We start from the raw sequence: 12,098 nt of genomic DNA, 5'->3' as shown, positions 1-12,098 counted from the left end.
CCAAGTTGCCCAGGCTGGTCTCGAACCCATGGGCTCAGACAGTCCTCTCACCTCAGCCTCCCAAAGTGCTGGGATTATAGGCATGAGCCACCGTGCCTGGCCTGTGATTTTAGTCTTAAGTGCTAAGATTTATTCATATATGAAGCAGGATAATAATATAGAGTTGCAGGTTTAAATAGGAGAAAGTATTTCAACTTATAGAGCATTGATATGTAGTAAAAATATAATAAATGGTCTCTATACACTGCCCATCTTTAAAAAAAAAAAATCCCTCTCTAGTTCATTGCCATTAATTGATATAGTGTCCCAGGGAACACTTATTTATTATGTTACTGTGGTCCTGAAGATTCTGTCATTATTCCCCCCTCCCAAGATATTACTGCACCCTTTAGATAGTAATATCCAAGAAAAGGGGAAGTAGTGACTCACCTTTTCCTCAGTTGACTTTTGGCAGTTTCCTGAATTGCCTGTCTGTAAGTGACAGGCCCAGTGGTTCCAGTCTCTGTATAGATGATGTCTAGATTATTTTGAATTTAGATTATTTCTGACATGCCTAAAAATAGTAATGAACAGTGAGATATGTTCTAGAAACTTTGTTTTCAGTAGTCCAGTAATTATTTTTTGATGATTACTGAATCTAAACAATAGACTTTCATTTGCCTAATGAATTCTATGAAGCAGATATTGGGGATTCAAGAACTTTCTATGGAAAGGAGTTTATATATAGAAAGTTTTCTATTAAAAGTTCATTAAAAGTTCTTAGGAAGATAAAGAACAGAGTATCATATGTTCTTACTTGTAAGTGGACATTGAACAGTTATCATAATACTATAAGAAAGGGATTGGTGGTAGTGGGAAACTGCCAGGGGAGGGGGAGTGGGATTGGCTGATGAGGGAAACTGCTAGGGGAGGGAGGGGCATATCTCATCAACAAGGGTACCTGCTTAATCAACGTTTGTATACCTAACCCTGAATTGTACCCCACATCTTTAAAAAAAATAAAAAGGAAGATAATTCTGATTATAGTGGAGCCAATACAAAATTAAATGGTGGTAAGGTGGTCAGTTATTGATAGATTATAAGGACTTACATGAAGGCAGCATTTTTATGAATGTAAAGAGGCAGAAGGAATCAAAAGAAAAATTTGAAGTAGACTTGAACTGGGGAAATGAGAAGTTAAGGATGACTTCAAAGTTTTTGACTTGGTATACATAGAGATGACATTACTGATGTGGAAGACCAAGATGATGAGATAGATTTTGCTGGATGTAGGTGCCTATTAAATAATTCAGATAACAACAGTGGAAACAGAGATTGTATGCAGTATGTCAGTCCTGATGTTCTCAAGGGTTTGATCCTCATGTCTATTTTGTCTGCTGTCTCCCTGGACCCAGCACGCAGAGAAGAGAGAAAAAGATGGACTCCTAAAGAACAATAAGATTTAGTGGGAATGAAGGATGGGGAAACAGTGCAAGAACTTGAGTAGAGGTGATGCAGGTAGGACAGAGATGCAGGAGCAAGTGGCGTATTAAACCAGAGAGAAGTCTTTTTTTTCCCCCCTTACTAGCATGAGTTTTTTGAGCACAAGAATAATGTCTGACTTGCTTTAGCATCTTGTAAATCACTTAAGCATATTGTAGTGAATGCCCAGTAAGTGCTTGAATGAAGGCATGAAATCAGACAAATATAATGTTACTGAGTATGGCACAGAGGAGGTTTAAAACTAAGAGATCATCAGACTTTACAAAATAGTATATAATGTATGTCAGTTGCCTTTTAACATTTACAGTTATATCCCTTGTTACTCAATCACACTGGGTGCTTTGTAAAGCATCTTAAGCTTTTAGGCAGTTAAGAAATTCATTCTAAGTGAAATTTTGTCTCAAAATATAATTCTATGGAATTGTTTTTACCTTTTTGGTACTATATTGATGTCTTTCCAGTACATAAGGTACTTAGTAAATGTTCAAGTATATTTACTAAATATTAATAGCATATTACCAAGCTGTTGCATAGGGTAACCGATTTAATATACGAATGAAATGAATAGTATCTAAAAAGACTTCTGATGTTTATTTTTATCTGATTTGTGGCATTTTCTATGTTTAGTATTTTATAATCTATTCATTACTCAAAACATGTCACAATAACACAAGTATATACAATTTTGTGACTATTTTATTCTGCATGGAATAGACTTAAAGGTCAGCACTGCTCTTTTATGTAGGTCATGGGTGCTACACATGTGCTTTCAGAGCAGTAGTGTGAGGAGGCTTGACGTGGGATGGCAGGACGGCCTCATCCTTATGACAGTAACTCCAGTGATCCAGAGAATTGGGATCGGAAATTGCATAGTAGACCTCGTAAACTTTATAAACACTCAAGGTAGGTAGAAAATATGTATTTCACATATCAAAGCTCTGCTAAAACTGATTATAAAGACTATTACTTTCTGCACTTGGTTATGGCAAGTCCTGTCAGGGTGGGGACTCGTTTACACAATATTGTGAATTTTTGTACTTTTCTGTAAATAACTTTAGAGAAATATTTCTTTTTAATTTTTTTATATTTGTATTTGAGTTTTTATTTGTCTGTAAATAATGTTAAAATCTCCTTAGCTGACTCCACGAAAATATTAATTAACTTAATTGGGAACTCTGACAAGACGGCTAGTTCTTTGTAGTAAAAACTCTCTAGGAACTTATTTCATGCTCTAAATGCATTGTGTGTGTAGCTTACACAAGATAATTTATAGGTTTATGTCAGTGTTTGCCTCCATACTTTTTTAGCTATGTAAATTTATATTGTGTAGTCATCTTGCTCCTGATGGGGAAATTAATCTTTCTGGAATGACTCTACTGGTTCATTTAAAGTTTGATACATGAAATGAAATTCATCTCAAAGTTTTAGCTCATCTATATATATTATTTTTAAAAAACTTTCATTTTGTGCTATGTGGATTAATGAGGAATATCTCATTTAAAATACCATGGTCTGATATTTTAAGATGTTAATTGACAACTCATAAATCTCACATTGCAGGTATGTAATAAGCATGTTTTCATAGAGGATTCCGCTTTATGAATATTACTTAAGAGATGTTATTGAACATTCACTTTCTTGAATATAAACTTCTGATCACTGATAATGAATACTAGCTTTTTTAAAGAAAAAAAGCATGATATTGAAATCCTTTTTTGTAATTTTAACGAGATAGTTCAGGTACTTTAAAGCAATATACTGTAACTAGAAAATATGAATGCTACTTTTTTAAGTCTCTTGATAAGATTTTCACCTTTTTTATGGACTTTTAATGTGATAAGGTCTAAAATGTTCATGTTAAGTTGACTTTATTATAGTTCATAAATGCATGAGAAATGGTATGAGTGGTTTTTTTGGTTTGCTTTGTTTGTTCATTGTGTGTGTGTGCGTGTATGCGTGTGTGTGTGTGTGTGTGTGTGTGTGTGTGTGTGTGTATCTGTGTGTGTGTGTCTGTGTCCAAACTGAGGCTTTAGTTCTCTTACTGTACTCTATTTCATGAATAGTTTTGTCATTTAGATTCAAGAGGTATTGGTTTTATCACCTTAAATGTGGGGCTATATTTATATCTACTGTGTGTATATATTTCCTCCCCCGATGTATTATATGGGATTTTTCTTAGTTCTGGATATTTTTCGGCTGCGATACAATACTGCATTATATAATGAAGAGGTGTCAAGGGTGAAAACAAGCCATTGTTTGCTTTATAAAGGTACATGCAAACAGTGGGAAAGTTTACAGTACTTTTTTTTCTTTGAGTCAGGGTCTCATCTTGTTGTCTAGGCTGGAGTACAGTGGCATGATCATGGCTCACCATAGTTTCAACCTCTTGGTCTCAGGTGATCCTTCCGCCTCAGCCTCTCAAGTAGCTGGGACTACAGGCAAGCACCACCACATCTGGCTAATTTTTAATTTAATTAATTTATTTTTTAAGAGACATGGTCTCACAATGTTTCCTAGGCTGATCTCGGAACTCCTGGGCTCAAGCAGTTCTCTTGCCTCAGCTTCCCAAATTTCATATATGAACCACCCCAACCGGCTACAGTACTTTTTTCATTGCTGTTGATTCATTTCTATAACAAATATCATAGCTCTTCTTGATAGCTGTATTATCAGTAACTTTTTGGTACCGTTTTCAGGTAGACAGCAGTAGTATTTAAGGTTGTTTGAGTAAAAAACTTTAAAGCAAAATAACAATTAGCAATGAATTCCCTTTTTTCTTTTTAATGGAAAGACCATAAAGTTCTTTGAATGAGTGTATTTTACCCTTATTCACAGAAAATCTGCCCAAGGAAGAACTTTTAGAGACCTCTTGTCCCTATGTGCTTAAGAACATATAACTTCAGATAATAAAAAAAAGAATATATGATTTAACTTTTTTAAAATGTTATTTTTTGGATTGATAGTAAATTAATTAGCTGAGGGATTTTTAAAAGTTACAATCGCACATCTCTTCAACAAGGGTATCTGCATAATGAACATTTGTATACCTAACCCTGAAGTGTACCCCACATCTTTAAAATAAAGAAAAAAGAAAAAAAGAAAAAATAAGGTTACAATCAGTAAGTATTTTGTTTTTTGACTTTTTTTTTTTTTTTTTTGAGTTGGAGTCTCACTCTGTCGCCCAGGTTGAAGTGCAGTGACATGCTTATAGCCACTGCAGCGCCTCGACCTGCTGGGCTCAGGTGATCCTTCCACCTCAGCCTTCCAAGTAGCTGGAACTACAGGCACCCACTACCCTGCCCAGCTAATTTTTGCGTTTATTGTAGAGATGTGGTCTCACCAAGTTGCCCAAGCTGGGCTCAAACCAGTGGGCTCAGGCAATCCTTTCACCTCGGCCTCCCAAAGTGCTGGGATTATAGGTGTGAGCCACTGCACCCAGCCTGCAATCAGTATTATTGAGAACTTGCCCTCAGTTCAGGAGAGGGTCAAAATTTTGTTAAGGTATGATTATGGAATGCTTTAATATGCATATATGGAGCAATTAGAGGACAATAGAGAACTTAAACCATGGTACTGAGTTGAAAAATAAGAATTCAGAGAAGGAATCATTATCAGCTTGAGCAGGTGAAAATGAGGCTTGTGGAAATCCTTGGATGATTAGAGTATTAGGTAGATGGAAGACATTTTTGGCAGGGACCTTCAGGAGATTACCTGAAGGTAAAGCTTTGTGGATCTGAAGGTGAAGCTCTGTGGATAGTATTGTTGGCTCTATTTGGCAAATGAAAAAAGTAAAATTAATAAATTTGCCAAAGGCCATCTAAATTATAAATGACAGAGCTGGGATTTCTAAACAAATTTCATATTTTTCTTTTTCAAATAACTTATGATATTTTAAATAAATGCAAACTGAGAGAACAGGTATCATGAACTCCAGCTATCCATCACCTGACTTCAGGTTACTAATTCATAGCTAATTTTGTTTTATTGATGCCTCTATCTACTCTCATCCGTTTTTTGTCTCTCATGTATTTTACTTAAGGATGTTTGAGTAAAAGAAAACCAGACTAAGCACTGGCTTATGTTAAGGGCTTATTTTTCTTATACATGAGAAGTCCAGAGACAGGCAATGGCTGTTGTATGTTAGTTTCTTAAGGACATTAGGGTAAAAAAATCTCAGATTTTCTTGGCTTTCCCATAATAGTCACAAGATGGATTTTGTAGCTCCAGCTACCATTTTCACCTTCTAGACAGGGAGGAGGAAGAAGTGAGAAGGGGACAATTGGATAGGGCTTCATTTATAATGGGATATTAAAATTTTCAGAAATTTCCAGCAGGTATCTGCTTATAAATCATTAGCTAGAACCACTTCACATGATAAATAGTTTCTTTTTTTCTTTTTCTTTTTCTCTTTTTTTCAGTTGAGGTCTCACTCTGTTGCCCAGGCTGGAGTGCAGTGGCACATTCACTGCTTACTGCAGCCTTAACCACCTGGGTTCAGGCAATCCTTCTGTCTCGAACTCCTAAGTAGCCAGGACTACAAGCGCACGCCACCATGCTTGGCTAATTTTTGGATTTTTTTGTAGAGACGAGGTCTCGCTATGTTGCCCAGGCTGGTCTTGAACTCTTGGACTTAAGTGATTCTCCCATCTCAACCTCTTAAAATGCTGGGATTACAGGCATAAACCACTGTGTTTGGCTAATAAATAGTTTCTAAACTGGGCACATTGCCACCTCAAACAGAATTGGGGATTTAAATTTATATAAAGTAAGAAAATTTCATTATGGTTCAGTTTTTATAGGTAATCTAAAACTCATTTGTGTTTTGTTTTGTTCTATTTATATTTTAGAGTAGCCTGATTATTTTTATTTATTTATTTATTTATTTTCCCACCTTTCCTTACTGGCTAGGATGAGTAATTTTTTTATTTATGAAAGTAACAGTAATAGTAGCTATCTTATGTGTGCTTACCATTTGAGGGTTTGGTGGACATTGCCTTATGGTTTCTATTCTATCTAATACAAGTTTAAGGTATGTTTAAAAATTCATTTAATTCTTTATTTAATTTTATTTCTGATCTTTTTCTTTTTTAAAATATTAAAAAATTTTAAAATTGACACATGCGTGTCAATTTTTATCATGTACATAGTGATATTGTAATTCATGTAATGAATAAGTGATCATATCAGAGTATTTAGCATATCCATCATCTCAAATATTTATCATTTCCTTGTGTTGGGAACAGTCGATATAAGGTACTTTCTTTTCCAAACATTTCTTTTGAATGTAGCTTTGATATATATGTATTATATCTTTTTTAAACGTTTGTTTTCAGATAGAGAAGTTAGTCTGAACACGGGTAGACTTCAGTGTGCCTGTGATCTCGGCAGGTGTATATAAATCAATTAGTTTAAACATTACTGAACTTTATTTCTGTGTGAGTAGTTGTGTGGTTAACATCTATATTAAAGTGATTTGGTAACCTGCTGAAGATGTTAAAGATTATTTCTATTGAAATGATTTGACCTGAATTTGATAACTTGTCTTTAGATTATGAATGAGAGGAGTTTTTGCTATTTAAAAAAGAAGAGCACGTTTTCTGCGTAAGGTTAAAATATCTAGACAGACAATATGCTAAAAGCTATTGAATATTTGAATTGGGTAGAATATAACTGTATAAAACTCAGAACTGCAGACTGCTCAGGTTACTAAAGATAAATGCATCATACATTCAGTATAGACTATGCTGCAAGGTTTCATTCCCACAGAGAAGTACGCATGCTCATTTCTTCTGAGACTGCATAAAGTCTGAGCTTTCCAGTTTCCCTTTTAAGTAACTTCATAGCCCCAGTAGCAGTTTAGAAATGGAAAAGTTTGGTTGTTTTAAAGAATAGTTCTTGAGTGGATTTTTAAAGTACCGATAATATTTTCTCTTTAATTGTAAACAAAAGCTTTACTGCCGAGAATGTATACACAGTAAAATGCTGAAAGGAAAAAGAAAGTTAACTGCATCCTAGTTTTCTAAAACCTGGCAAGCTGGCAGAGCTAGAATTAGCTTTACAGATGGCATTTGGCAACATATCTACATATCTCTAAGACCTCATCTCCTGCATTTTATTCTGCCCGTCTATCAATTACAATATCCAATCACTGCTCAGAGATGGAGAAATGGGACGATCACAGCTCACACGATGCTGTTTGGTTAGAAACGTCAGTGCTGCACAACCCACGGCTGAGTCAGTGTCTGTGAGAAAATAAACTGAATTAATATACAGAGGGGGTTGTATCTCTGAACATTTAGAACCTAAATAACTGCAACAGCATAATTACACAGTAGAGGTAGGAAGCTAAAGGAAGTCTGTGGACAGGTGAGGTAGGGGAGACTGGGAAATTTTCTGATTGTTCAGAGGAATCTTGAAGATGATGGAAATATCAGATGTGCTAAAGTTTCCTAGTAATGCCCAAGGATGCTGACCTGGCTTTCAGTGCTGCATTGTTTGAAAGAGCAGAGTCCCTTTATACTCTGATTTCAATTTTTTTTTCTTGTTTTTGTGTGTCTACTAAAGGAAGGTGTGTATTCATTTATTATGTGATACTCTGGGTTATAATTATATATATATATATATATATATATGAATATGAGAGAAAGATTGAGAGAGATATGTTTGACCTTTGTTTCATTATGATCATCTACATTTCTAAATGTAAAAGATCATATGTCAGTTTAATGGCAAATTATTTAAAATAAAAGGAGTGTATTTTTATTTTCATAGATTTGATGCTTTGTTTTTATTTCATTTAACTCAAGAATGTATTGTGTTGAGTATTGCTTTTTATTGGTATCATAAAACATTTATTTAAGGAAAGACTAATTTTGAAATAATATTTTTGCTGTATTAGAAAATAAAATTCAAGACAGAGAAATGAAATAATTGAAATAATTTCCTAAGAGAAGGAATTGAATACTGAATATATTTTTACTTTTGAATGAGTTATGGATTAATTGAACATCTTATATATAATAATATTTTATGGGACTGAATGTATATGAATGGTAAAGCTCTAATTGGTTAAAATGACTTTCTCCCTAAGGTTATAGAACGTAGACTCTGAATAGATGATGTAGATACTATCACTGAAACAGAGTAAGCCAGATAAGTTTTGGGGTTAGTGTATATTAATTTTCAACCAGACAGAGTTTCTCAATAGAGATAACTGTTCTTGCTGTGAGATTTTAAATTTTAATAGGTGACATTACTCACTTTATTATGAAATTTTGTAACAGTTTAAAGCATCTCGATTAATAGATTTTTTTTCATTGTCTTCCTTACCTCTATCCTACTGATCCCTTTATAGGATCTTTTTGAATGTAGCATTTAAAAATTACTTTGTTTTTAATGTATTTAAATAGTTTGTAGCATCCTTCCCTTGAAATGTAATGAAGTTCTTGTGATTTCCTCCATTTAATTTCCAGAAGTTTGAATGGTCATCTACTTATATAGTTAGATTCATGGTATCTTGTATTGATGTTTTTGTGGTTTAGGGTCCAGAAATGTTTTTTTAAAGCTTTTTATAGTAATAGAGTTCTAAAAGCAGAATCTCAAGCTAGATCTTTTTATCTTATATTTTGTTGAATACTTTCCTCTGGTTTTGTTGATTCTTTTAAGATAATAATGTCTATTTTATTGTGAGAGTAGTACATATTTATCATATAAATTTAGTAAGCACAGAAAAGAAAGAAATATGTTTTTTCTGCTATCAAAGAAAAATACTTTAAATGTTTGGCATATAACCTGTTTTTTCTGTGTTTAAGTAAAAATATAAAATCACAAATATATACTTTAAAATGATTTTCAGATATTACTGTAAGTAGTTACATAATCTATTTTTAAAAAGAAACTTAATTATGAACATTCTCTATGTCATGAGATAGTTTTCTTTAGCATATTTTTAAGCCTTGCATAGTGTTTTGTGTATATATATATTACTATTATTTCACTAATCTGTGTTTTTCTGATAATTGATTAGAGACAATATCAACATGATTCCATAGCATAAATTTCCCTTAAAAGAAAGAATGGCTTAGAGAGTTAAATAAAAATGTAATTTTGATATTTTTCTGACAGAAAAAGATTCTTAGTGGACTCCTTAAAGATATGCACACTACTTTCAAAACAAAACTAATAGCTAAGATTGTCATAATAAAATAAAATTAAAATCCTTAGGAAAAATCAAGAAAACTAGGGCTCAAATGAATCGAGACTTTAGAAAAATGCCAAGACCAATCAAAAGGATTTTTTATATTACATTTAAGGTGAGAAGGTAATCGAGAAAGTGTAATAATGCATGACAATGAGGGAAGAAAAACTCCTTAGCTATTGAAGCTTCTTTGTCAAAGAGGAAGAGCACCACCACCAACAGAAATAAAAATAACAAAGCAAACATTGCTAGGAAGGACATGAAAACCAATATTGGTATAGAGTTAAAGAGTGCATCTAATTAAAGGAATTGTCTGGGCCAGCTGAGACATCTTATAAAAGGAATTGCAAGCAGCATCTTAAAATCATTGGTGTTATTTGTAATCTTTGAAGGTTTTATGAGACTGTAAGAACTGATAAAAGATGCAAGATTCTGGGCTTGGTTTTGAAACAGGCAGGAGATTTTGAGAACAAAAAATGAAAAGGATTAATTTGTGTGTGTGTGTGTATGTTTCACACATACATTAAAAAAACTTTATTTATAAAAATAGGCAACAGGCCAGATTTGGTCCACAGGCTGTAGTTTGCTGCCCTGAGGTAGGCACTGATTGTATCCTTCCCTTCCACAAAAGGATTAATTTATGACTAACTTGAAGAAAACAGATTAAAAATGATTGGGAATAAGTTTGTTAAAAATAGGTTTTCAGACCAACTTTGATTTTTCTCTGAGGCAGTTAGTAGACTAGCAGCAATACACAGTAATATATTTGAATTTAGCAGGGTGGCTCATGCCTGTAATCCCGGCACTTTGGGTGGCTGAGACAGGATAATCAGTTGAGCCCAGGAGTTCGAGAACAGCATGGGCAACAAAGTGAGACCCTGTCTCTACAAAAAATAGCAAAATTAGCCAGGCATAGTGGTGTGTGCCTGTAGTCCCAGCTACTCAGGAAGCTTTGGCAGGAGAATCTCTTGAACCCAGGAGTTTGAGCCTCTGCACTCCAGCCTGGTCAAGTCATTTTTGGTATCCCTGGGTGTAAAGTGAGGGAACAATAAGTTAGCCACTAGTTAGTTAATTGTGTTAGTTAATTAACATAATTCTGATCTTGAAAGACCCCATCCAGAGATTGATTGATCTGAAAAGGTGGCTTTGTTCTTTGCTTTGTCTTATTGCGTCTCTGGAGAAAACAAATTATCAAATTTGTAGGCGACAATGAAGAGTGAGAGTAAATAATATACAGTACGAAATGATCCAAAATGATCTCTGAGACTGGTTTGTTGGACTAAATTTACATGAACTTTTTAGGAGTATGTGTAAGGCCTAGAAGACACCGATATACGTTAAGTTAGCATGGCTTTATAGTATCATGTATGAAAAAGACCTGAGGGGGGTGGTTGTCAGTTATCTAGATATAAAACGTAAGTATCACGTGGCTGCCATCATCTCATCTTCTACCCCCCTCAAAAAAAAACCCCTCAATTAATAGAAAAGAAGAGTAGAGCCACTCTGCTATACACTGAAGTATTGCTTTTAGTTGTATATGTTCGGGAGGAAGGAGGTAAAGAAGTTGGATGCTGTGCCAGCCTAAGGAATTAAGAATTTTAAGAGAGACAGCTCTGGGTGAATATTGAGGAATCTCATAATAAGAGCTGTCTTCAAATATTTGAAGAATTGTCCTTTGAAAAAGAAATTAGAATTGCTTTGAGTCAGACTTGCTTGAAGTTAGGAGCATGAGCTCTGAAATGGAACTCCTTGGGTAACATCAAAGACCCGCCACTTAAATTAACTATATGATTTCAGGCAAGTTGCTTAGCTTCTATGCTTCCATTTTCTCAACTGTATAATAGACATGGTTTTAAGGATTAAGGTGTTCAGTATTGTGCCTGGCATATATTAAATGCCAAGTGTTAATGTTGTTGTTATTTGGCCAAAGCAGTTAGATTTAAGGCAAGTTGTTCTTAGCCCAGTGTGCCAGTGTCCCTGTAGTGGGCATTGGCAATGTCTAGAAACATATGTGGTTGTTGTAACTGGGGAACAGAAGGAACTACTAGTGTCTGGTGGTTGGAGGACAGGAACTAAAAACATCCCACAAATGTATAGGACAAGCCTCTCTATAACAAATAATATCTGGTCCAAAATTTTAGGTCATGTAAAAGGTTTATGCCTTAATGTTGAGGAAAAACTGTTCAAGAATCAGAGCTTTTCAGGGCTAGATAAAACTGTTAAAAGAAAAAACAAGTTACCCTTCCCTGTCATTAGCAGTAGGTCAGCCAGTTCATGGGAACTTTGTAGATGAGATTCAGGAATTAGGTGTTTGGATTAGACTTTCTAAAAGATTTCCCCTGAGCCGGGCTTGGTGGCTCAGCCTGTAATCCCGCACCTTTGGGAGGCTGAGGTGAGTGATTGCCTGAGCCCGCGGGTT

At 34.6% G+C, this 12,098-nt stretch overlaps 1 protein-coding gene across 3 annotated transcripts in view; it reads left to right on the top strand.

The window, feature by feature from the left end:
* BTBD10 (BTB domain containing 10) overlaps positions 1 to 12,098 on the top strand; it is an 88,414-nt gene that overhangs the window by 29,111 nt on the left and 47,205 nt on the right. Inside the window, exon 2 of one of the 3 annotated variants that reach the window (XM_008065978.2) lies at positions 2,228 to 2,385. The exons of 1 other annotated variant lie outside the window; for it this stretch is intronic. In XM_008065978.2, the coding sequence (XP_008064169.1) occupies positions 2,285 to 2,385 (101 nt within the window). In that variant the 5' untranslated portion in view covers positions 2,228 to 2,284. Of the gene's footprint in view, positions 1 to 2,227; positions 2,386 to 7,666; positions 8,051 to 12,098 lie in introns of those variants that run through there. One more of the 3 variants, XM_008065977.1, reaches the window with a different exon arrangement.

This window comes from Carlito syrichta, unplaced genomic scaffold (assembly GCF_000164805.1).
Source record: "Carlito syrichta isolate Samal-C Ts95f unplaced genomic scaffold, Tarsius_syrichta-2.0.1 Scaffold308824, whole genome shotgun sequence".
In the NCBI taxonomy this organism is placed as follows: domain Eukaryota; kingdom Metazoa; phylum Chordata; class Mammalia; order Primates; family Tarsiidae; genus Carlito; species Carlito syrichta.
Note: the sequence above shows the minus strand (reverse complement) of the source record. Positions and strands in the feature narration are given on the sequence as shown.